A 22,185-nucleotide genomic window follows, 5' to 3' on the forward strand; every position below is an offset into this window, starting at 1 on the left:
GAACCTATGCCACAGCAGTAGCCAGAGCCACAGCAGTGACATAGCTGGATCTTTAATGTGCTGAGTCACCAGAGAATGCCTAACTCAACTTTTTTTTTTTTTTTGCTTTTTCAGCGCTAAACCCATGGCATATGGCATATGGAAGTTCCCAGGCTAGGGGTCAAATCAGAGCTGCATCTGCAGAGCTGCATCAGAGCACACCATAGCTGCTGGCAGCATGGGATCCTTAACCCACCAAGTGAGGCAAGGGACTGAACCCACATCCTCTTGGATCCTGGTTGGGTTCGTTAACCGCTGAGCCATGAAGGGAACTCTCCTAACTTAACTTTTAATTTTAAAAAAATGAGGGTGTTTTGTGGTAGATTTCTCTGATAATACGCCCTTTTCATCATAACTCTGATTGAAAAATTTTAAATGTATGGATTTATTTTATGAAGTGGTGAATAAGACTGTAAATGCTATTTCTAAATGTTAATATTGTGTGTACCTGTGTATGATAGAAAAAACAAATAACTTTAAAGTATGATGGACATGTATTTGTGCTAAACTTTAGCACCGGTGCTGCAGTAAATATTTTCTTTAAAGGTTATGAAAATTTCAGACTTATCATTTAACTTTTAATTGGTCAGTTAAAGGGAGGAACACATGTAAGAAGTACTTATAATTGCTATGAATTTTACCAGAAAAAAATTGCTATTTTTCTCTAATTTAGTTTTTTTTTTTCAATATTTACTCAAGTTCTGTGATTCGATCCCTATAATTGAGAAGCCTCTGGCAGAACAGGACTGGTACCATGGTGCAATTCCCAGAATAGAAGCGCAAGATCTGTTAAAACAACAAGGAGACTTCTTGGTGCGAGAGAGTCATGGGAAACCTGGTGAATATGTCCTTTCTGTATTTTCTGATGGACAAAGGAGACACTTTATCATACAATATGTTGATGTACGTTTCCAATTTAGTTTATATATATGTTTTGATGTAGTTCATTGCATAATTTTAATAAAATGAATAGTTTGTGATAAATGCCTGTAATGTTAAGTTTACCACTTAATTTTTCTTTTTCCTGAATTCCTTAAATGCAATGATGCAGAATTCACTAAAATGTTAATCTTTTAAAGGAAATACGTATTTTAAAATATTATAAGTTAAAAACAGTTGTTACAGATTTATATTAAATTTAAATTCATAAATATTTAAAATATTTAAATTTGAAGATACTTTAAGTTAAAAAATAAAAGAAATAATGTGATTATCATAATTTTTTTTCTGGAGAAAATTATGAATTTTATACTCTTAAAACTAGCCCCTAAAATTGTTCAAAAATGTTACCATGAGAGATTTTTAAAGAAATTATTTTATTAAATCATAATAATGAAATTCTGTAATGAATGGGACAGTGATAGTTGAATTGCTTTTATGATTCATTGAGGGTTTTTTTTCTCTTTCTGTGAAAAACTATTATTTGTTGGCATTAATAAGCAATAAATAGAAATTGAGGAAAGTTTTTAAATGATCTATTTACATTCCATTTTCTAACACTGATTTATTTGTCGACATTTATTTAAGTATTGTTAAACTACTTATTTTGTTTGTTACATTCTTTATTAAGCATTAAGCAGATGAAGAGTGATCTCAAAATTTTGTTTAACTGCTGAGAAAATTTTAATGTTTTTAGCATGTGAAGAAATTGATACCTCTTTTTGTCATTTTTCACCCCATCATTGCAAATGGCATGCATTTTCAGTTTTCAGGGTGGCTGTCTCTAGGATTTCAGTTTCTATCCAGGCACTAGATTGATACTAATTACCTTATAAGAAGATTGAACCATTATCATTAGATGAACTTTAGAGAGTTTTAGGAACATGTGTATTTTAGTTCATATGTAATTACATACAGATCATCTAATGATAATATACATTACATATTATGTTAGCTATGTAATTTATAGACAGAATTCTGAGGTGAAATTCATATACCATAAAAGCACCATTTAAAAGTGGTATTTACTATAATCACATCTAGGAATTGTATTTAAATTAAAATAGATGCCATTCAGATGAGTTAATATAAATCCATTAAAGTGTGTATTATAGCGTTCACAGTATTATTAATTTTGCATAATATTCAGACCTCAATTTGATAATTATATTTGCCTGCTCTCATATATCCAACCTTCTGTTTCTAATAGTATTCATTCTTTATTTCCTTGACAAACTCTTTATAATTTGTATATGTCTTTGAGTTATGGATGTAGACAAATTCTTTTTTTATAACCTGTGACCATGTTGGCTGTATTTGTAAAGTGGTATGAGAACTGTAGAAGGAAAGATCATAGGTAAAGTATAAGCTAACTACAACTTATATGAATGGCTCTTTCTATTTTCTAAGCTCTTAAAGTTACTATTTTGAAATACGTCGTACATTAAATAAGACTGAAATGTTTCCCTCATTTCCTATTCTTAAGATTTAAAATGTAACCTATGGTTAAATTTAACCTATGGTTAAATTCCTATGGTTATAGGAATTTAAACTAGGATTCTTTGAAACCAAAAGAAAAGGGTCCACTTGCAAATTATCACTTGTCTTTAACATTGGCATTTTATTTTAAGTGACTAAAGGGAACAGTTTAATGTATTTTAAAAATAAGACATGGTTACAAGTTCACATTTAAAGGTTTTATTTGGCTTCCTCTGTCATTGAAGTTGTGCACAGATCTGTATTAAAGATGAGAGTGCTTTTATTTCTGTAAAATGCCCCAGGTTTTCCACTGCCTAATTTTATTTAGTTCATCCTCACTATATAGTGATGAGTTCTTCAATCAGTTGAAAAATGAGAGTTTTAAGGTTTTATAGACTGTTTATTGAATTTTTAATTCTTTTTCTTTTTGTGTACGTGAATCTTACATGGTCTAAAATTATCCCATTACCTTCCTCATATACCTGTTGTCTGAAAGCAGACCTAAAAATGGGGAAATTCATTACTAGATATTAATGATTGCCGATTATATTTCCAATCAATGAATTTATAATCCAGTAGTAGATTATAAAAGAAGAGCATGAATAAGGGGACAGGTGTCCTAAAAGAGGAAGACATAAAGAAATATTGGACTTTAGAGAATGGAAAAAATGTCTAACAGTGGATCAGTGGAGACTTAGGTTTCAGTCCCAGATCTGTACTTTGCTGGTTCTGTCATTTAGGAAGAAATGGGGTAATAGCTGATAAGAGTGATTGGGACAGTCAAATGGTGAATATATTCTTTTTAACATGTAAAGTGCTATGCAGATAGTTAGGCATTTTTACCATTGTTGGATGACTTTATTCAAGAAAACATACTTTGTAAGATATATCAATATAATTGGAAACATTAAACAAAAAATTTTGGTTCCTCTTGATATTTATTTGTGACATTTAAATAGTAATGAAAGTTGTTTTAGAATTCATATATTTACGTTTGAGGTATTCATTGATCACAAGTAATGTTATTTTTAGCAACACTATCTCTGTCAACTGCAGTCTAGTTTGGCAGTTATTTTGAAGCTTTATTTTTGTATGCATATCATCGTTATTTTTTAACATGGTGTGAAACTGCCATGCTGTGAACTTTATGACTGATCAAGATGGATGCAGATACTTTCAATTTTTACACTTTTTACTGCTCTAGCAGAGAGTATCTGTTGTTTTAGCTAGTTCAAGCAAGAAGAGCTATGCTTTTCATTGGATCCTAATTATATTAATTTCATAAAGCCAGATATATTGAGCATATCTAAGCCTCCGAATCTTGGTGCACTTCTCGTGTTATTTACTGACCACTTCCATAGTTACTGACCTGTTTATGGTGTTTGATATAAGGTCATAGAGTTTGTACCTAAACCTGTTATTTTGTGTCATAAATGTCCATGGATTTTCATAGAGATTCAAATAGCATTATTCCATTTGATAAGTTAGTATATAATCAAATCCTTGCTTTTGTATATGATAAATAGAAGTACATATGATAAAACAAAAGTATTCCAGGAAGAACTTTTTATGCTATTATTAATAGGAAAGTACCAATTCATATTTGTCTAATTTATCTGACATCTTTGATAAAAACACATTTTGACAAAGTATCATGTTATGCAATGTAGGGAGGTGAAACTGAAAATGTATGGCCTACTGCTCAGTGAGCTTAGTAGAGACATTAGTGAGACATTAGTAGAATGCATGAACAGAGAAATATTAAAGATGCAGTGGAAAATCCTCTATATAATGGCACATCATCATTTTTAAATTTCTTCATTTGTTCATTCAGGAAATGGTAATTGAGCAAGTATTCTATAAGGCCCAGGGAAATGGGTCAATAGAACAAATATAACGCAAAAGTCGAGTTGTGAGTAATTGCTATGCGAGGTTGGACCTCTTGGTGTATTAGTTCATCAGTTCCTTCACCAAATACTTATTGGATGTTTTATCATGCATGTAAGTTTCACTTTGAACTGAATATAGTCTCTGAATGTACCAGATGGGTTGACTTTTTTTTTTTGTGGCCACAATCTCTTTTAAATGTGCTTTTTAAGGAAAACAAAGTGAAAGTGAGTAGAGATCCAAAACTTGTTTGGATGGCAGTTAATTCCAAGTTTGTGGCCTGATCCTTGCACACTTAAGATTATTTTAACTGTTCTACTCCAGCCATTCAGGGATTCAAGGATTCAATAAGTGGCTTGAAGTCAAAACGAAGCCATTGTAAGATTTCATTTTCTGTGCCACTGACACACAATTAGGAACTTAGGAGACTTCCTTCTTAACAATAAAACAAACCCATTCCAAATCCTTATTTATTTGTTTCCAGGAAATACTAATTGAGTACTTTTTAAGGCCCAGAGATATAATGGTGGTGCTTCAGTCTAGAGGGAGGCTCACAATCTTTGGTAAATCACACATGACATATATAATTATAAACTACAGTCAGTGCTGAAAAAACACACAATACAATGAAAGATTTTAGCTGGGAAACTTGAGGAGGCTGAGTTTGAGACAATATCTGAAGAATGAATAAAAGTTAACTAGGAAAAGCCATGCCAAAATCTTATTAATATTATTTCTCAGATTCCCCAGCAATCCTTCCTGTGTCCTTATTTAATTAGTTTTGTAACTATTCACTGTGCCATTTTCATCTGAGAAAGCTGAAATTTATGTTTTATACTTTTATTTTTAGGTGTTACCTAAAAATTTAACCTTTGTTTTTATTCACCTTATTCATCTAGGCTTCCTTCAGAAATGCTTTTCCTTCTTTTTGTTTCTTTTTTCATTTCTTTTCTTTTCTTTTCTTTTTTTTTTTTTTTTTTTTTTTTGATTTTTAGGGCCACGCCTGTGGTATATGGAGGTTCCCAGGCTCTGGGTCAAAACAGAGCTACAGATGCCAGCCTTCGCCACACCAGTGCAGGATCCAAGCCACATCTGCAACCTACACCACAGCTCATGGCAACGCCAGATCCTTAACCCATTGAGTGAGGCCAGGGATCCGAACCCACAACCTCCTGGTTCCTAGTCAGATTCGTTTACACTATGCCACAAGGGAAACTCCTGTTTTCTTTTTCCTTAAGCATGATAGATTCTTTCTCAGTTATTTTTCAGGAGATCTACTCAGGCATATTATTTCAAATTACACATTCATTGATTCTCCTTCTCTTTTTTGTGTTTATTCTGTTCTGTCTGACTTCCTTGCATAATAATACCCCTGTAGCAGCATAATGTCTATAGCAATAAAATCTGATTCTCCTTTTTATGTGTTTGACATCTATATGCATGATTGATTCTTAAGTAGTGCACTGATAAGTCAGGAACAAATTCTAGATACAGTAAATGTTTTTAAAACAAAAGTAATTCATACTCAGCATTAAAATTCAGAAATATGTGTCATGAAACACATGCTCTACAATAACACCCCCTTATGGACTCATTGTATATTCCTTGAGATTTTTAAAAATATATTCTAATTATACATATCTCTACAATTCTTATTTTACAAAAATTTAGTCATACCACATTTTTTATTTACACTAATTATTTTTAAATGACATATTAAATAGTTTTTAAAATGTAATACAAATGATAGTCAACAAAATGATCTTTATAAGAATTTGTAAAAACTAATTCTTTTCTACTGTTTTTTTTAATTACTTCTTTTGGAATTCACATAAGAGAAATTTCTTATTTAAAAGTTAATCTGGATTTTTTTTAGATGCAAATAGTATGTTTTTCCTCTGACTTGTTTCACTTATTATTGACTTGTTTCACTTATTGTTATTGCACATGGAAGGGTTTCATTCTTTTTTATGGGTGAGTCCATTGTGTGTGTATGTGTGTATGTCTATCTTCTTTATCCATTCATCTATTATTGGACATTTAGGTTGCTTCCATATCTTGCTATTTTAAACAATACTGTGATAAATATAGGGATCATATATGCATATATCTTTTCTAATTAGTGTTTTTATTTTCTTCAGAAAAATACCAAGAAAGTAGAATTGCTGGATCCCATGATAGTTATATTTTTAATTTTTTGAGAAAACACCATTCTTTTTTCCATATTGACTGAACCAGTTTACAGTCCCAGCAGCAGTGCATGGGTCTTCTGTGAATGTACTATTCTTGACCTTAGTTGCTTGGATGAACTTTATAAACAAACATTTTTTGCATCATTTTTAGATTCATTACTTTATCTCCATCTTTATGAAAGTGAAATAATTCTTTTTGCACTATTAGCACTCAGAACTTCACTGAGTCAGAGGGATTGCTTTAAAAAACTAATTGCTGTGGGAGTTCCTGTCATGGCTCAGTGGTTAATGAATCTGACTAGGAACCATGAGGTTGTGGCTTCGATCCCTGGCCTCGCTCAGTGGGTTAAGGATACGGTGTTGCTGTGAGCTGTGGTGTAGGTTTCAGATGCAGCTCAGATCCTGAGTTGCTATGGCTCTGGTGTAGGCTAGCAGCTACAGCTCTGATTAGACCCCTAGCTTGGGAACCTTCACATGGTGCAGGTGCAGCACTAGAAAAGGCAGAAAGACCAAAAAAAAAAAAAATTGCTATGAATCTGTGTCTTATTTTAGCCCCTGAAGGAATTACTGTTGCTTATATAACTGTATTTAGTCCATCATAATCACAGAAAACTTCCTTTAGATTAAAAACTAGGTATATTCTTAAGAAATGCAAACTGAAAACTACCATTATTTTATTCACTATTTCTCTAGTTATAAGAGGCATGTTAGAAATTTATATAAAGCATTTTGACACTAGTGGCTGATTGAAATTTCATTCTGTGTGAACTTCATCTCATTATTTACTTTTTTAAATTTTTTAATTTTTTAATTTTTTTTTTTTTTGTCTTTCTGTCTTTTCTAGGGCCACCTACAGCATGTGGAGGTTTCCAGGCTAGGGATCTAATCGGAGCTGTAGCCACCGGCCCATGCCAGAGCCATAGCAACTCAGGATCCGAGCTGCATCTGCGACCTACACCATAGCTCATGGCAATGCTGGATCCTTAACCCATTGAGTGAGGCCAGGGATCGAACCTGCAACCTCATGTTTCCTAGTTGGATTCATTAACCACTGAGCCATTATGGGAACTCCTCATTATTTACTTTTTATGAAACATTGTACTGGGGTATCTTGAGTCTATGTCAGTGTGTGTGTAAATTTTCCATTACTCATTATGTTAAGTTGTCTTACTTGTCCCTTTAATTTTATAGTCATTTTATATGCATTGCATTTCCTTCTTTCACACAAGTTTATTTATCTAGGCAGTATATGCCAGGTACTGTCCTTGACCATAGGGGTACTCTGATGAACAAAACAAATGTAAAAATTTGTCACCTCAGGAGCCTATATTCTAGAGGAGGAGATAGACAATAAACAAGATAAATAAGTAAAACATATGTGATATTAGACAGTGATAATTTCTAAGGAGAAAAAGTCAGTAGGGACAAAGAGGTAAGAAATTTAGGCAAAGAGTTCCCATTGTGGTAACGAACCTGACTAGCATCCATGAGGATGCAGGTTTAATCTCTGGCCTTGCTCAGTGGGTTAAGTATCCAGCATTGCCTTGAGTTGTGGTATAGTTTGCAGACACAGCTTGGATCCCACATTGCTGTGGCTGAAGTGTAGGCTGGCAGCTGTGGCTCTGATTCGACTCCTAGCCTGGGAACTTCCATATGCTGCACCCATGGCCCTAAAAAAAAAAAAAAAAAATTGGGGTGAGAAAATGGATGTAGAATGTCCAAAGTAGACCTCAGTGAAAAGATATAACTCAATTTTAATTTAAAAATATGAAGTTGTGATAAATTTCTCTGGTAGTAGTCCCTTTTCATTACAATTCTCTGAAAAATTTTAAATGTATGTATTTATTTTATGACATGGTAAATGCTAACTCTAAATGCTAATATTGTGTGTACCTGTGTACAAGACTGGAGGGAAGTACGGGAGCTTTTATCCAAAGGGCCATCCGGGCACTATTTCAAACAGCAAATGTAAGCCCTGAGGAGGGAATATGTGAAGTGTGTATATACAAGAAGGAAATGAGTGTGGCTAGAGGGGAGTGCAGGTGATGGGGCATTGGTAAGAGGTGAGGTGAGAGAGATGACGGAGGACAGATTAGAGAGCCTTGCAGACCATGCTAAAGACTTCGGCTTTTATTCTGAGAGAGGGAAGAATTTTGAGCAAAGGAATGGAGTGATCTGTTGTAACAAGACCTCCTGCCTTTATGTTAAGTTTAGACTGAAGGAAAACAAAGGGAGAAACAGTATGTACAAATATATATGTGAACATAAACATATATATAAATAATATATGCATATATGTGGCCTTTTTGAGGAATAGTTAAATATAATTGCATATAGTTTAAAGTATACAGCATGATGATTTGATCTACATTGTAGAATGATTTCCAAGGTCAAAATAATATATCCACCACCTTACATAGCAAATTTTTTTTTTTTTTTTTTGGTGGCGTTAAGAATGCTGAAGACCTACTCTTGGCAACTTTTAGTAAAATACCATATATTTGGTGGAAATATTGATATTTTTATTATTACATGTTACAAATCTATAGTCTTTTACATTTTTCTTTCTCCTTTTTTTTTTTTTTTTTTTTTTTTTTTTTGGTCTTTTTAGGGCCATGCTCACAGCATATGGAGGTTCCCAAGCTAGGGGTCGAATTGGAGCTGTAGCTGCCAGCCACAGCTATATAGCCACAGCAACTTGGGGTCCGAGCCGTATCTGTGACCTACAGCACAGTTCACAGCAATACCAAATCCTTAACCCACTGAGCAAGGCCAGGGATCGAACCTGTGTCCTCATGGATGCTAGTCAGATTCGTTTCTGCTGAGCCACGACAGGAAATCCGTCTTTTACATTTAAATTTCCTTTAAGAATGTCTTCTGGGATATTTGATTGTTTACAGGTAATCATTAGTCCTTGAGAAAATGTAATTTACACTTTTAGATATTTTTTGAAAATGTTTCTTACATATATCCAGATTTGGAATTATTTTTGTAATCCAAGGTTTTTTGTTTGTGTGATGATTTAATAATTGAGTGTGTACTAAGCAGTGGTTTGCATGTTAATACTTAGTCAAGTCCCACACTTACTCTGTGAGGAGGGCTAAATATTATTTCTATTTCAGTGAATAAACTGAGATGTTGAGGAAACTTGCTTAGTGCATTGCACATCTAGTAATATACTATCATCCTCAGTGTAAAATATTCTTAAGCATCTTTGCTAATATAGCATATCTAGTTAGCAAAATTCTTCAATCAGCTTATTAACAACTTCCTTGAATTGGCCCTAAGCAAACTGCCTTGAGTTGAAATATACTCTATAGCTAAGTGTTAAAGTAAGCTAATGCGTGTTTGTTCCTCACTTGAGAAAACAGAAATACTCACTTAAAAAGTTGTGTATGGGAGTTCCTTTGTGGGGCAGTGGATTGAGGATCCAGCTGTGGCATGGGTTCAATCCCTGGCCTGGGAACTTCCACATGCTGCTGATATAGCAAAAAAAAAAAAAAAAAAAAAAAAAAGTTGTATATAAATTAAATTAAATTCTGTTAAATTGAATCTAATTTTATGCTATGGAAAAGGAGCTGTGAGTTTTTTATTCTTTTGACTCAGAATGTAATGCTCCAGTAAAGTAAATAATACCCAGATTTAGAGTTTTGAAATTTCTTATTTCTTTGCATTGTTTTCTTGAGCACATTCATACCTGTATTTGTACACATCACCTGTATATTTATAGGTGAGCTCTTTGTGAACAATCAGAAGCCTTTATTGTATTACACTCTATTGTAATTCTCTGTGCATTGAAAAATACACACAATAGGATATTTTTCTTTGCTGAATTTATTGCCATCAGTACATCTATATGGTAACCAACCTGCATGCCTGTTTGAAATATGAAGGCAGAAAACAGTGGTCTTGATAGAGTTTGGGAAAATGTTGCTAGCCTGGTGTTATGAAATCAAGTATTTCTGTTTTGTCAAGTGAGGAATAAATATGCATTAGCTTACTTTAACACTTAGCTATAGAATATATTTCCACTCAAAGCATTTTGCATTAGGGTAAAAAAGTGCTAAGATTTGTCTATGCTGTATGTGCAGTTTTGTCTGTGCTACATTTTATTTCTTTATCAAGGATATGTAAATGATTAAGTGGTTTGGTGAACGAATAATACATGAATAACCCTGGTAGAGAAAAAACAATTAATACTATATTGAAAAAGGGAAATAACTGATCATTGGTTATTCTTAAAATACTTGTTATTATATTGGATATACTTCCTCAAACTTTTGACATTATTTTTGATCTTGAAAATTTTATCAAATGGAACATATATACAAACATATACATACATTCTTCTTTCTTTCTTCTCTTCCTCCTTCTTTCCTCCCTCCCTTCCTTCCCTTTTTTTTTTTTTTTTTGATTTTTAGGGCCACATTGCAGCATATGGAAGTTCCCAGGCTAGGGGTTCAATCAGAGCTGCAACTGCTGGCCTACCCCACAGCAACTCAGGATCTGAGCCATGTCTGTTACCTTCGCCACAGCTCATGGCAATGCCAGGTCCTAATCCACTGAGCGGTGCCTGGGATCAAATCCGCATCCTCATGGATACTAGATGGGTTTGTTACCACTGAGTCACAATGGGAACTCCTGTGCACATTTTTTTTGTACCCCAACTTAAATGTATCCTGTGCTTTATTTTCTTTGGTTATCATTTTAGCAAAATGCATTTGAGGTCTGTAAGTTTTTCTTTTACAGTTTGAGTTACATTTAGTCATTATGAAAATTAACTTCTTGACACAAAAGGTAAATTTTTTAGCATGTTGGAATATTTTTATTTATTTTTATTTTTCCATCTTAATCATTTTAAGTGTATAGTTCAGTAGTGTTAAGTATCTTCATGTTATGCAAGATAATTTTCCTTAAATGGAGCTTAATTTATTAATGAATGTAGTGTTGCTGAAGCACTGTCTTCATATTTATTCTACTTTATTGTTCTTTCTCCAGAATTTGTATCGATTTGAAGGCACTGGGTTTTCAAACATCCCTCAACTTATAGACCATCACTATACAACAAAACAGGTCATCACTAAGAAATCTGGTGTAGTGCTGCTGAATCCTATTCCTAAGGTAGGTGCATATATACCCTGTATTTTTTGAAGATGGATTCTTGAGTTGTTTCTCACAGTAAATGCTTTGTGACTATCATAAGTAGCAGTACAGTTGACACATGAAATTTCCTTGCTTCTGTTAAGATGGGTTGCTTTTTTAATCAGTGTTTGCTCGGTTACAAATGGCCTAATTGTTTGGGGGTTTTGTTTTGTTTTGTTTTTTCTTTTGCTGTTTTTCCTCAAAGACTTGAGGCTTTCCTTCACAGTATAAGGTTCAGACTTGGAAGGGTTCTTTTGTAAAAGATTCGGAGATGTAGAAGCCAAAGCAAATGTTTAGCAGTCATGAGTAAGTTAGAATTTTAATTTTGAATGTTAAGTTTATAATATACTATAAGACACTGAAATTTTTAAAAACTACACTACTCTTCTCAAAGGCAGTAAATCCTAATGTCACTGTGTAGAGCCAGGTAGATGAGTGAGGGATTGTTCTAGGTCACCTTTACTTCTAAGACCTGTCACAGAACAGATTGCTTTCAGATGCTTTAAGATTTGTGAGGAAGGGAATAGGTCTGAGGAAGATTTATGTTTCTAACCTGTAGGGCTTGGAGTGAAAGGAATAATGGAGCCAGTTTAGCTTCTAAGCACTTTTAATGTTCCAGGAATTGAGTTAGGGGTCAGCAAGGGTCCCTTTCTTTTGGGGACCATCTAATATGAAGAACAGTGTAGAAATAGGAAAGTCATAAAACCTGGTAGGTGAATATTTATTGATTTGAGTTTTACATATTTAGGAATGCTTTTTAACATGAAGCAAGTCTTATTCCCAAGAATGCTAGTATATAATCCAAATTCATCTGAGGAAATTTGAAAAACAATTGTTTTATTTCCCTTTGTTAGTCTGGAATATATTGTGTACATTTATACTTATATTACCCAGTCCTTATTGTGGGGTTGAGCTTTAATTCCCTCTAACAGAAAATTTTAACAGTCAGTTGCTAAATTGCTAAACACTAATTTGGTGGATAAGGAATTGGCCTTTGTGTATAATTTTCTAGAATTGTGAGATTGGCTTACTCTTTGTTATTATTTTTCCATTCACTCTTTTCATTTTAGTTGAAGAAAACTATAAAAATTTATTCTCATGGGTTCATTTACTGTTAATACATCAGTGAGTTTAAATGTTATATTTCCAGCTCAGATATATATCTTTCCCAAATCTGAATTTTTCTACTTTTCATCTTAAACTGCATTTATCACATTTAACTACAAAGTTTTTCTTCCTTTTCAGTAAATGGTACCACCAAATACTCAACTGCTCACACCATAAACCTAGGGGTCATCTTTGCCATCTCCTCTTCAGCCCTGCTCTCCCTCCAGCACTAGGAAGTGGCAGGAGTTTTGTATACTTAAATGTAAATATGAAAGCATGAACTCCATTCCACTGTATCCCAATGTGAAATAAAATTAACCACTGTGAAGATACTTTTTGCCATGAATTAATGAGATAACACAGCTAGGTTTTCAGAGATATTGATATCTCATTTCACAAGCCAACCAAATATTTGCATTGTCTACTTGTTTAGCCAGGTCTACATTGAGAGATTAAAGCCATAAAAGAGGCATGTAAAAATGCTCATCTGGTCTTCAGTCAGAATATATAATTGCCAGTAAAGCTATATTGTTCATAATAAAAATTTTTCCATGAAATGAGCCTACATAAATGGAGTAGAGTCTCTGGACTGTAACATGGCCCATTATTCTCTTTCTCCCAAACCCCCAACACTGGCTATGGAGCTGATTATCCCATTATATTATAGAACTGGCTATGAAAATATCTCAGCTGAAAGCTATAGGAGATTAAGGGGGGCTACCTATGATTGTTTTTTGAGGTGGAAATTTGAAGTTTATCTAGCTGACTGTTAAACTGATCCAAGTACTGATATTTGAAATATACAAATCATTATCTCTGTAGTAAATATTGTTATGCACTTGATTTAAAAAATCGTGTCATTGTAAAAGAAAATCACAAAGTAGAGGTTGTAAAAGTAGATAACTTTCAATTATGAGTGGAGAACAAATTGATATGGATTTTGTTATAATAGTATCTGTTATGTATCTTCTTTTAGAAAGTTACTTGTACTCTGGAATCTATTTCTTGATTTAATTTGTGTAAGAAAGTTAATGTCTTTGACCATATAATGTGCTCTAAAACATCTAATTTCCATCTTGCCAGACTTCATTTTGGCCTACATAAAGAAAGCTATTTTGGTCTCAATATAATTTCTTTATAGTAACCTCTCTTTCCATTTATTTCTCTCTCACCTATGAGAGTATAACATCATATGCTTAACCAGATGACACAGGGGCCAAAGTAGTTTCCTTCTTATCTCCAGAGGTATAAAAACTAGACAATCCAAGTTAAAGATACTGTTTAACTTTCTCATGATAATAAAGCTATCTGGTGTCTGACCCACTCATCTGTCACCCTCACTGGCTGTTTTCTCCTACGCTACCTCCCAAAGCCTATGTAAAGCTATGAGAGATGAAAGACATGCTATTATTGATCATTCTTTATCATCATCCTTATATTAACAAACAGTTTGGGATGCACAGAGCCTGTTTTTACTTAGCTCAGATACTGTTCAAATATGGCTTCATTGGAGAGGCCTTTTCTAACGTGTAAAATGACACTGCACCCCCTTATGTTCTTCTCTTCTCTGTCTCTTTTTTTCTCTTAGAGTTTAATTTTTCTAGTTCCATGAATTGTATTACATTTATCGTTGTACAGCCATCATCACAGCCTAATTTTGGAACATTTCCATTCCAAATCCTCAGCCCATCCTTCCCCCCTCAACATGTCTCCTTTGGTAACCATAAGTTTTTCAAAATCTGTGAATCTGTTTCTGTCCTACAGATAAGTTCATTGTACCCTTTATTTAGATTCCACATAAAAGTGATAGCATGTGATGTTTTATATATAGTTTTATAGTATCTGGTCTTATATTTAGGTCTTTAATCCATTTTGAATTTATTTCTGTGTATGGTATTAGGAAGTATTCTGTTTTCATTCTTTTACATGTAGCTGCCCAGTTTTCCCAGCACTGCTTATTGAAGGGACTGTCTTTTCTCCATTGTGTATTCATATTCTTGACTCCTTTGTCATAGATTAGTTGACCATAGATGTGGGGGTTTTAATTCTGGGCTTTCTATCTTGTTCTCCTGATCTATATTTCTGCATATATAAGAATATAAAACCTCAAAGCCTTTTTTAACCCCATACCAGTTTAAATTAAGTTCTCCTTTCCCTATGTGTCCATAGAATTCTGTGCATACCATGATCATATTAAAGTTATTTTTATATATTTTGAGTTATGGGTCTGTGAAATCACGAACTATATTAATTCACTTTTATCTTCCTTAAGCCTGGTTTAGTGGTGCAATTCAAAAGGTACAAAAAAATATGAGTTGAAGGAATATTTTAAAGAATATAGGATAATATGAACTCCTAGATGCAGTTGTGTACAAGAAGTCCAAAAAATATAGTCATTAATAAGAATGTTAAAATTAATAAAACAGACGTGATAGTTTGGTCCTTGTTCAATGCCTATAGTAGCACTTAGATACCTTAGACTATAATTCTGTAGCCACCTCTAAGAAATAGGCAATGAAACTAGAAAAGATCCAGATTGGGAAAATTACAGAGGTTACTAATTTGGAAATATTGTATAACTACCAATAATTGAGGAGACAATTACTGTTCAACGATTCAATGAATTTTTCTGTGTGTCATCCTTTCAGATGTATCATTATCTACATCCTTCTTTGTAGATAATGGAGTAAATTACCAAGTGGTTAAGAGGGTGCAAATTATTTCCAGCTCCAGTGGCTCTTGTGACTCAGAATTCTCTTAGACATTTCAGAGAGGCCCAAATCACTGATTTAATTGATGGCAAGATGTATTTCCTTTATTAACCTCTTAGAAATTCTAGTTTGAAATTAGAAACAAGTAAAGCTATGTTCTTCCCTTTAAAAAGGTTTTTCCTAGAGCTGAGTAGGCAGGAAAGGCTGTTCAGAGGCTGATTCAGCTTGACACCTGGATTGTTTTTCTTTCAAGACTGTAGACAATGTACTTGATCTCTTTGAGGCCCAGTTTCTTTTTCTGTACCTATTTCATGGTGTTGTTTTAAAGGCATGATAGTGAAAGCTCATGAACTTGAAAAAATGTCGTATATTGTTGTATCGTATGCAATAAATTATGGCTAACTGGCTTGGAAGTGTAATATCCATATTCTTGGAAAAACATACTATCCATTGGCTTTGGAAACTTTAAAAAAATCAAGTGTATGGATACCAGGTCATCATTTTCATAATAGCACAAACTTCCTTAATATCCATTAGGTTCCTGTTATAGAAATATACGTTTGACCTAGATGTATTAAACAGATATGCTTACAATCTGGGACAGAAACGGGAGACACTAGATCATTGTGTAGGTTATAGATTGAATTAATGAGTTGTACTGAATTCATTCTGAAAATAGAAAAGAAATTAGGTATATTTTGATGGTGAGCTCTCTCATTTAATAAACTAAGAAAATAGTGGAGAAATATATGGAAGTCAAAGTTATTAAAATGGGAAAGTGGAAGAATAACTAGAAAATTAAGAATTTGGAAAGTTTAAGTTACAGATTTTACATTTATGTATTAAGATGTATTTTACGTTTATATATTAAGATGTATTTCACATTTATATACTAAGATGCATTTTACATTGGTGTATTAAGATGTATTTCACATTTATATGTTAAGTCAACGCATGGGACCTTGTTAGAAATGCAGATTTTCTGGACTTCGAAATCTGTAGACCCCAGACCTACAGAATCAGAACTTCTCAAAGTGGAGCTCAGCTCTCTGTTTTAACAAGTCCTTTAGGTGATTCTGATGCTGCCTAAAGCTTGAGCACCACTAATTTAGATGGAAAAAAAGAGCTATCCTCCTGAATCTTTGTTTTCTTAATTTCCTTATGTCTGTAGCTTAGACGTGGAGAACATAGGAAGAACTTCAAATAAAAGTATATGTATTCTACCTTTGAAAATAAGAGAAGAAATCACATTTATCAAGTAGTAGACTGGTAATTATTTGAGTTATAAGCAATGACCTCTTTAAACTTTAATCATCTTAAAGCATCCTAATGTTCAAGAATCAGTGAAGCAGAAATGTCTATTTTATGGCTTTTTGGAGAAGTCGATGTTCCAAAATTGATTTTTGCAATCTCATCAGAGTTCAAAAGAAAGATATCTAAAATGATGTTCTGTGTGAACACTATATATTTTTGGTCTTCCTTTTATGAGCTGTTTGTTCACTGTCATCATTCCGAAATGATTCTAAGACAGAAAATGGTAAAGTTCACCTACTTAAGAATGGTAATTTTTAACCCTGTATTTGGCCAGACGTGTTTAGAGTGGTCAAGAAATGGAATGCCTCTGACTTCTAGGCAAAATCTGATACCCCACTACACATTTTAAATTACCTTCTCAACATTTTCTATTTTTTGTAATTATCCATTTTCTAGCGTGGCCCTGTTGAAGCCTCATTTTCTTAACCATACAATGTGATAATTTTACCTTATCGGTTCTGTTACCTCAAATGAATTAACACATGCTTGGAACATTTGTGGTTGTTTTGTCATTTATTACTATTACTACTATGCAGTAAGCCCAGGAGGGCATGTGCCAAGGTGTTCTGTAGCACTTAGTAAGTTCTCAGTATGTGCTGAATGAATGAATTGATGCATGGAATGCTTTTAATCTTGCTGCAATGTCGTGGTGATGTGGAATTACGTAGAGTGCCAGAAACAATTTTAGAGGTAACTGAGCATCACATTTATTATTTCTGGGGAAGGAGTCACTAACACAAAATTTTAAAACTGATAGCATCTCTGACCAAGATTTACACATAGATGATGACATAACATGTTCTCACAGTCTTACTCTCTCTTTATGCTTCCTCAAATTTGCTATTTCTTACTGCATTCTCTGCTTCCTTAAAATGTCTTGGTGCTTTTAGTCTAAATCAAGTTGAAATCTAACTGTTTTGAAATTGAATTGATTTTTGGCAGAAATCTGGACCCCCGATTCGTAGTATTCTTCTAGGCATGAAATACATGCAAGGTAGTAAATTAACTTTTGTCATGACAGTGAAATTTTTGACATGACAGTCATTCTTAGCAGTTTCATCAACACATCAAGCAGATGAGTGGTATTTCTAAGCCATATGGAACTCCTAGGATGAGAGCAGAGGGAACAGTAGAGTTACTCATCAGGATACTGTCAGTAAAATTTGATTTTAGGCACTTTAGAATTTTAATAGCATCAAGGTCACAGAGGAGCAAGAGAATCAGCAGAATTTAAGGTCACAGAGGATCAAGAGATAAATGGTGGTTTTAAAAGTTGCAGATTATTCTAGGTCAGCTAAAGTGTGTTACCCAGTCCTTCTTCCAAAAAAAAAAAAAAAAAAGGGTAGAATTATGAGACAACTCAAGAAATCTACTCAAGGTATAGTAACCCAGGTATACACAGACACTCACATATTCTTTTCCCCTTTGCTCTATCACCTTTTCTCTCTCCTTATCTGCCCTCTCGCTGTCTTTTAGCAAAAATTTAGTGAGGACCTGCATGGTACTTGGTGCTGGTGATACAGTAGAAATAAAAACAGACGTTGTGCCACCTCTCTTGAAACGTGTGCCCTCAGAACTCTTACACGATTTTTCAAGAGGATTCTGAGGCCACCTAATCCTCCTACTACTTTTCTTTCTTCTCCTTTGCTTGCCTTTTCTGAATACTTCTGCAGAAGTGAACAACTCCTAAAAGACTTCCTAGAACCCTGTATTGGTTTTTTTTTTAAGTTAACGTTGATTTATAATGCTGTGTTAATTTCTGCTATACAGTGAAGCAATCCAGCTATACATATGTACAATACAAAATATTCTTTTTGGAGCTCTCTGGTGGTTTAGCAGGCTAAGGATCCAGTGTTGTCACTGCTGTGGCTCAAAATCAGTCCCTGGCCCTGTAACTTCCATTATTGTCTGTCACAGGATCGCGAATAGAGTTTCCTGTGCTGTACAGTAGGACCTTATTGTTTATCCTTTCTATATACAGTAGTTTGCATTTGCTAAACCAAAACTCCCAGTCCATCCCACTCCCTCCCCCTCCCCCTTGACAAACAGACCGCAAGTCTGTTTTCTACATCTCTGAATCTGTTTCTGTTTTGTGGATAGGTTCGTTTGTGCCATATTTTATATTTCACATATAAGTGATATGGTATTTGTCTTTCTGACTTATTTTACTTAGTATGTTAATCTCTAGTTGCATCCATGTTGCTACAGATGGCATTATTTCATTCTTTTTACAGCTGAGTAGTATTCCATTGTATATATGTACTGCATTTCTTCTTCTTTTTTTTTTTTTTTTTTTTTTTTTTTTTTGCTACACTTGCAGCCTATGCAAGCTCCCAGACCAGAGATCGAATCTGAGCCTGAACCTGCACTGCAGCTGTATAGCAGTGCTGGATCGTTTACCCACGGCACCAGGCCGGGGATCAAACCAGTGACTCCATAGAGACAAGCTGGATCATTAACTATACACCACAGGAGGAACTCAGTCTACCACATCTTTTTTGCTTTTTAGAGCTGCACCCACAGCATATGGAAGTTCCTAGTCTACAGGTTGAATCAGAGCTGTAGCTGTCAGCCTACACCGCAGTCACAGAAACACGGGATCTGAGCCATGTCTGTGGCCTATACCAGAGCTCACAGCAATGCTGGATCCTTAACTCACTGAGCGAGACCAGGGATCAAACCCGTGTCCTCATGGATACTAGTCGGATTCGTTTCTGCTGAGCCATGATGGGAACTCCATCACATCTTTTTTTAAAATTTTTAATTGTTTTTATTGTTGTTTCCCCAATATAGTATTTTTTCTACTGTACAGCATGGTGACCCAGTTACACATACATGTATACATTCTTTTTTCTCCCATTATCATGCTCCATCATAGGTGACTAGACACAGTTCACAGTGCTACACAGCAGGATCTCATTGCTAATCCATTTGAAAAGTAATAGTCTGCATCTCTTAACCCCAAGTTCCCCATCCATCCCACTCTCGCCCTCTCCCCCTTGGCAACCACAAGTCTATTCTCCAAGTCCATAATTTTCTTTTCTGTAGAAAGGTTCATTTGTGCCGTATATTAGATTCCAGATATATGATATCATTTGGTATTCGTCTTTCCCTTTCTGAGTTACTTCACTTAGTATGAGAGTCTCTAGTTACATCATCTTCCTAATCCAATCATCTGTCTATGAACATTTGGGTTGTTACCATGTCTTGGCTATTGTGAATAGTGCTGCAATGAACATGTGGGTGCATGTGTCTTTTTTTAAGGAAAGTTTTTGTCTGGATATATGCCCAAGACTGGGGTTTCTAGGTCATATGGTAGTTCTGTCCATGTATGGTTTTCTAAGGTACCTCCATACTATTCTCTGTAGTGGTTGTATCAGCTTACATTCCCACCAACAGTGCAGGAGGGCTCCCTTTTCTCCATACCCCTTCCAGCGTTTGTTAATTGTGGACTTATTAATGATGGCCATTCTGACTGGTGTGAGGTGGTATCTAATGGTAGTTTTGATTTGCATTTCTCTAATAAACAGTGGTGTTGAGCATTTTTTCATGTGTTTGTTGGCCGTCTGTATATCTTCCTTGGAGAAATGTCTGTTTGGTCTTTTGCCCATTTTTTCCATTGGGTTGTTGGCTTTTTTGTTGTTGAGTTGTATAAGTTATTTGCATATTTTAGAGATTCAGCCCTTGTCATTTGCATCATTTGAAATTATTTTCTCCCATTTAGTAATTGTCTTTTTGGTTTCTTTTGCTGTGCAAAAGCTTTTCAGTTTGATTAGGTCCCGTTGGTTTATTTTTGCTTTTATTTATGTTGCTTTGGGAGACTGACCTGAGAAAATATCACAAGGTTGATGTCAGAGAATGTTTTGCCTATGTTCTCTTCCAGGAGTTTGATGGTGTCTTGTCTTATTTTTAACTCTTTAAGCCATTTTGAGTTTATGTTTGTGCATGGTGTGAGGGTGTGTTCTAGTTTCGTTGGTTTGCATACAGCTGTCCAGTTTCCCAGCAATGCTTGCTGAAAAGACTATCTTTTTCCCATTTTATGTTCTTGCCTCCTTTGCGGAAGATTAATTGACCACACGTGTCTGGGTTTATTTTTGGGTTCTCTACTCTGTTCCATTGGTCTGTATGTTTGTTTTGGAACCAATACCACATCTTGTTAATCCATTCATCTGAAGATGGACATTCAGGTTTTTCCATGTCTTGGCTATTGTGAATAGTGCTGCTGTGAACACAAGGGTGCATGTATCTTTTTAAATTATAGTTTTATCTAGATATATGGCCAGAAGTGGGATTACTGGATCATATAGGAGGTCTATTTTTAATTTTTTCAGGAACTTCCATACTGTTTTCCATAGTGGCTGCAGCAACTTGCATTCCCACTAACAGTGTTGGAGAGTTCCCTTTTCTCCCCACCTTCTCCAGCATTTGTTACTTGTATACTTTTTCATGATGTTTAGTCTGACTGGTGTAAAGTCAGACTTTATCTTATCTTTCTTGCTTCTTAAGCTTCTCTTTGTGGAGAGTTAAAATTTATGGAGGCAGAGATCTAGAGGACTTTGGAAAAAGTAGTTGGGAATGTGCTCACCAGATTTCCAGAAACTATTCACTTGGTCAGGTTAAAAATGACTTAGAAGATAGAAATATAAAAAATGGAATAAAATGTCCTACTCAAACCAGTGTAAGTATCTTTAGGGTCTAATACTGAAAAATATTGCTTTGGCTATTTTAGGTCTTTTGTGTTTTCATGCAAATTTTGAAATATTTTGTTCTAGTTATGTAAAGATTGTCATTGTTAATTTGATAGGGATACTACAAAGCTATAATCATTAAAACAGTATGGTACTAGCACAACAAAACAGAAATATATATCAATGGAATAGGATAGAAAGCCCAGAAATCAGCTCAAACACCTATGGTCAATTAATCTATGACAAAGCAGGCAAGAACATACAATGGAGGAAAGATGGACTCTTCAATAAATGGTGCTGGGAAAATGGACAGCTGCATGTAAGAAAATGAAATTAGATCACTTTCTAATACCAGACACAAAAATAAACTCAAAATGGATTAAAGAACTGAATGTAAGGCCAGATACTATAAAATTAGAGGAAAACATAGGCAAAATGCTCTTTGAAATAAATCATGGCAATATGTTGTTTGTTCTGCCTCCTAGAGTAATGACAATAAAGACAAAAATAAACCAGTGGGACCTAATTAAAAAGCTTATACACAACAAAGGCAACCATTAAAAAAAGGAAAAGACCACCCAAGAATAGGAGAAAATCTGTGAAAATGATTCAAAAGACAAAGTTTAATCTCCAAAATATATAAACAACTCATATAACTCAACAACCAAAAAACCAAACAACCCAGCT

The 22,185-nt window shown here is 34.3% G+C and overlaps 1 protein-coding gene across 14 annotated transcripts in view; it reads left to right on the plus strand.

Moving 5' to 3' along the window:
• Positions 1 to 22,185, plus strand: part of FER (FER tyrosine kinase) — a 440,923-nt gene that overhangs the window by 214,008 nt on the left and 204,730 nt on the right. For 5 of the 14 annotated variants that reach the window (XM_021084605.2, XM_021084604.2, XM_005661571.4 and 2 more), the window contains 2 exons: positions 739 to 942; positions 11,535 to 11,657. In XM_021084605.2, the coding sequence (XP_020940264.1) occupies positions 739 to 942; positions 11,535 to 11,657 (327 nt within the window). Of the gene's footprint in view, positions 1 to 738; positions 943 to 11,534; positions 11,658 to 12,923; positions 17,307 to 22,185 lie in introns of those variants that run through there. The other 9 variants (XR_014838490.1, XR_014838489.1, XR_014838491.1 and 6 more) reach the window with 5 other exon arrangements.

The sequence above is a fragment of the Sus scrofa genome, chromosome 2 (assembly GCF_054392235.1).
Source record: "Sus scrofa isolate SSC_HxYL_T2T_F1_AM1 chromosome 2, Sscrofa_HxYL_maternal_Yorkshire_Landrace_v2.0, whole genome shotgun sequence".
NCBI lineage: Eukaryota > Metazoa > Chordata > Mammalia > Artiodactyla > Suidae > Sus > Sus scrofa.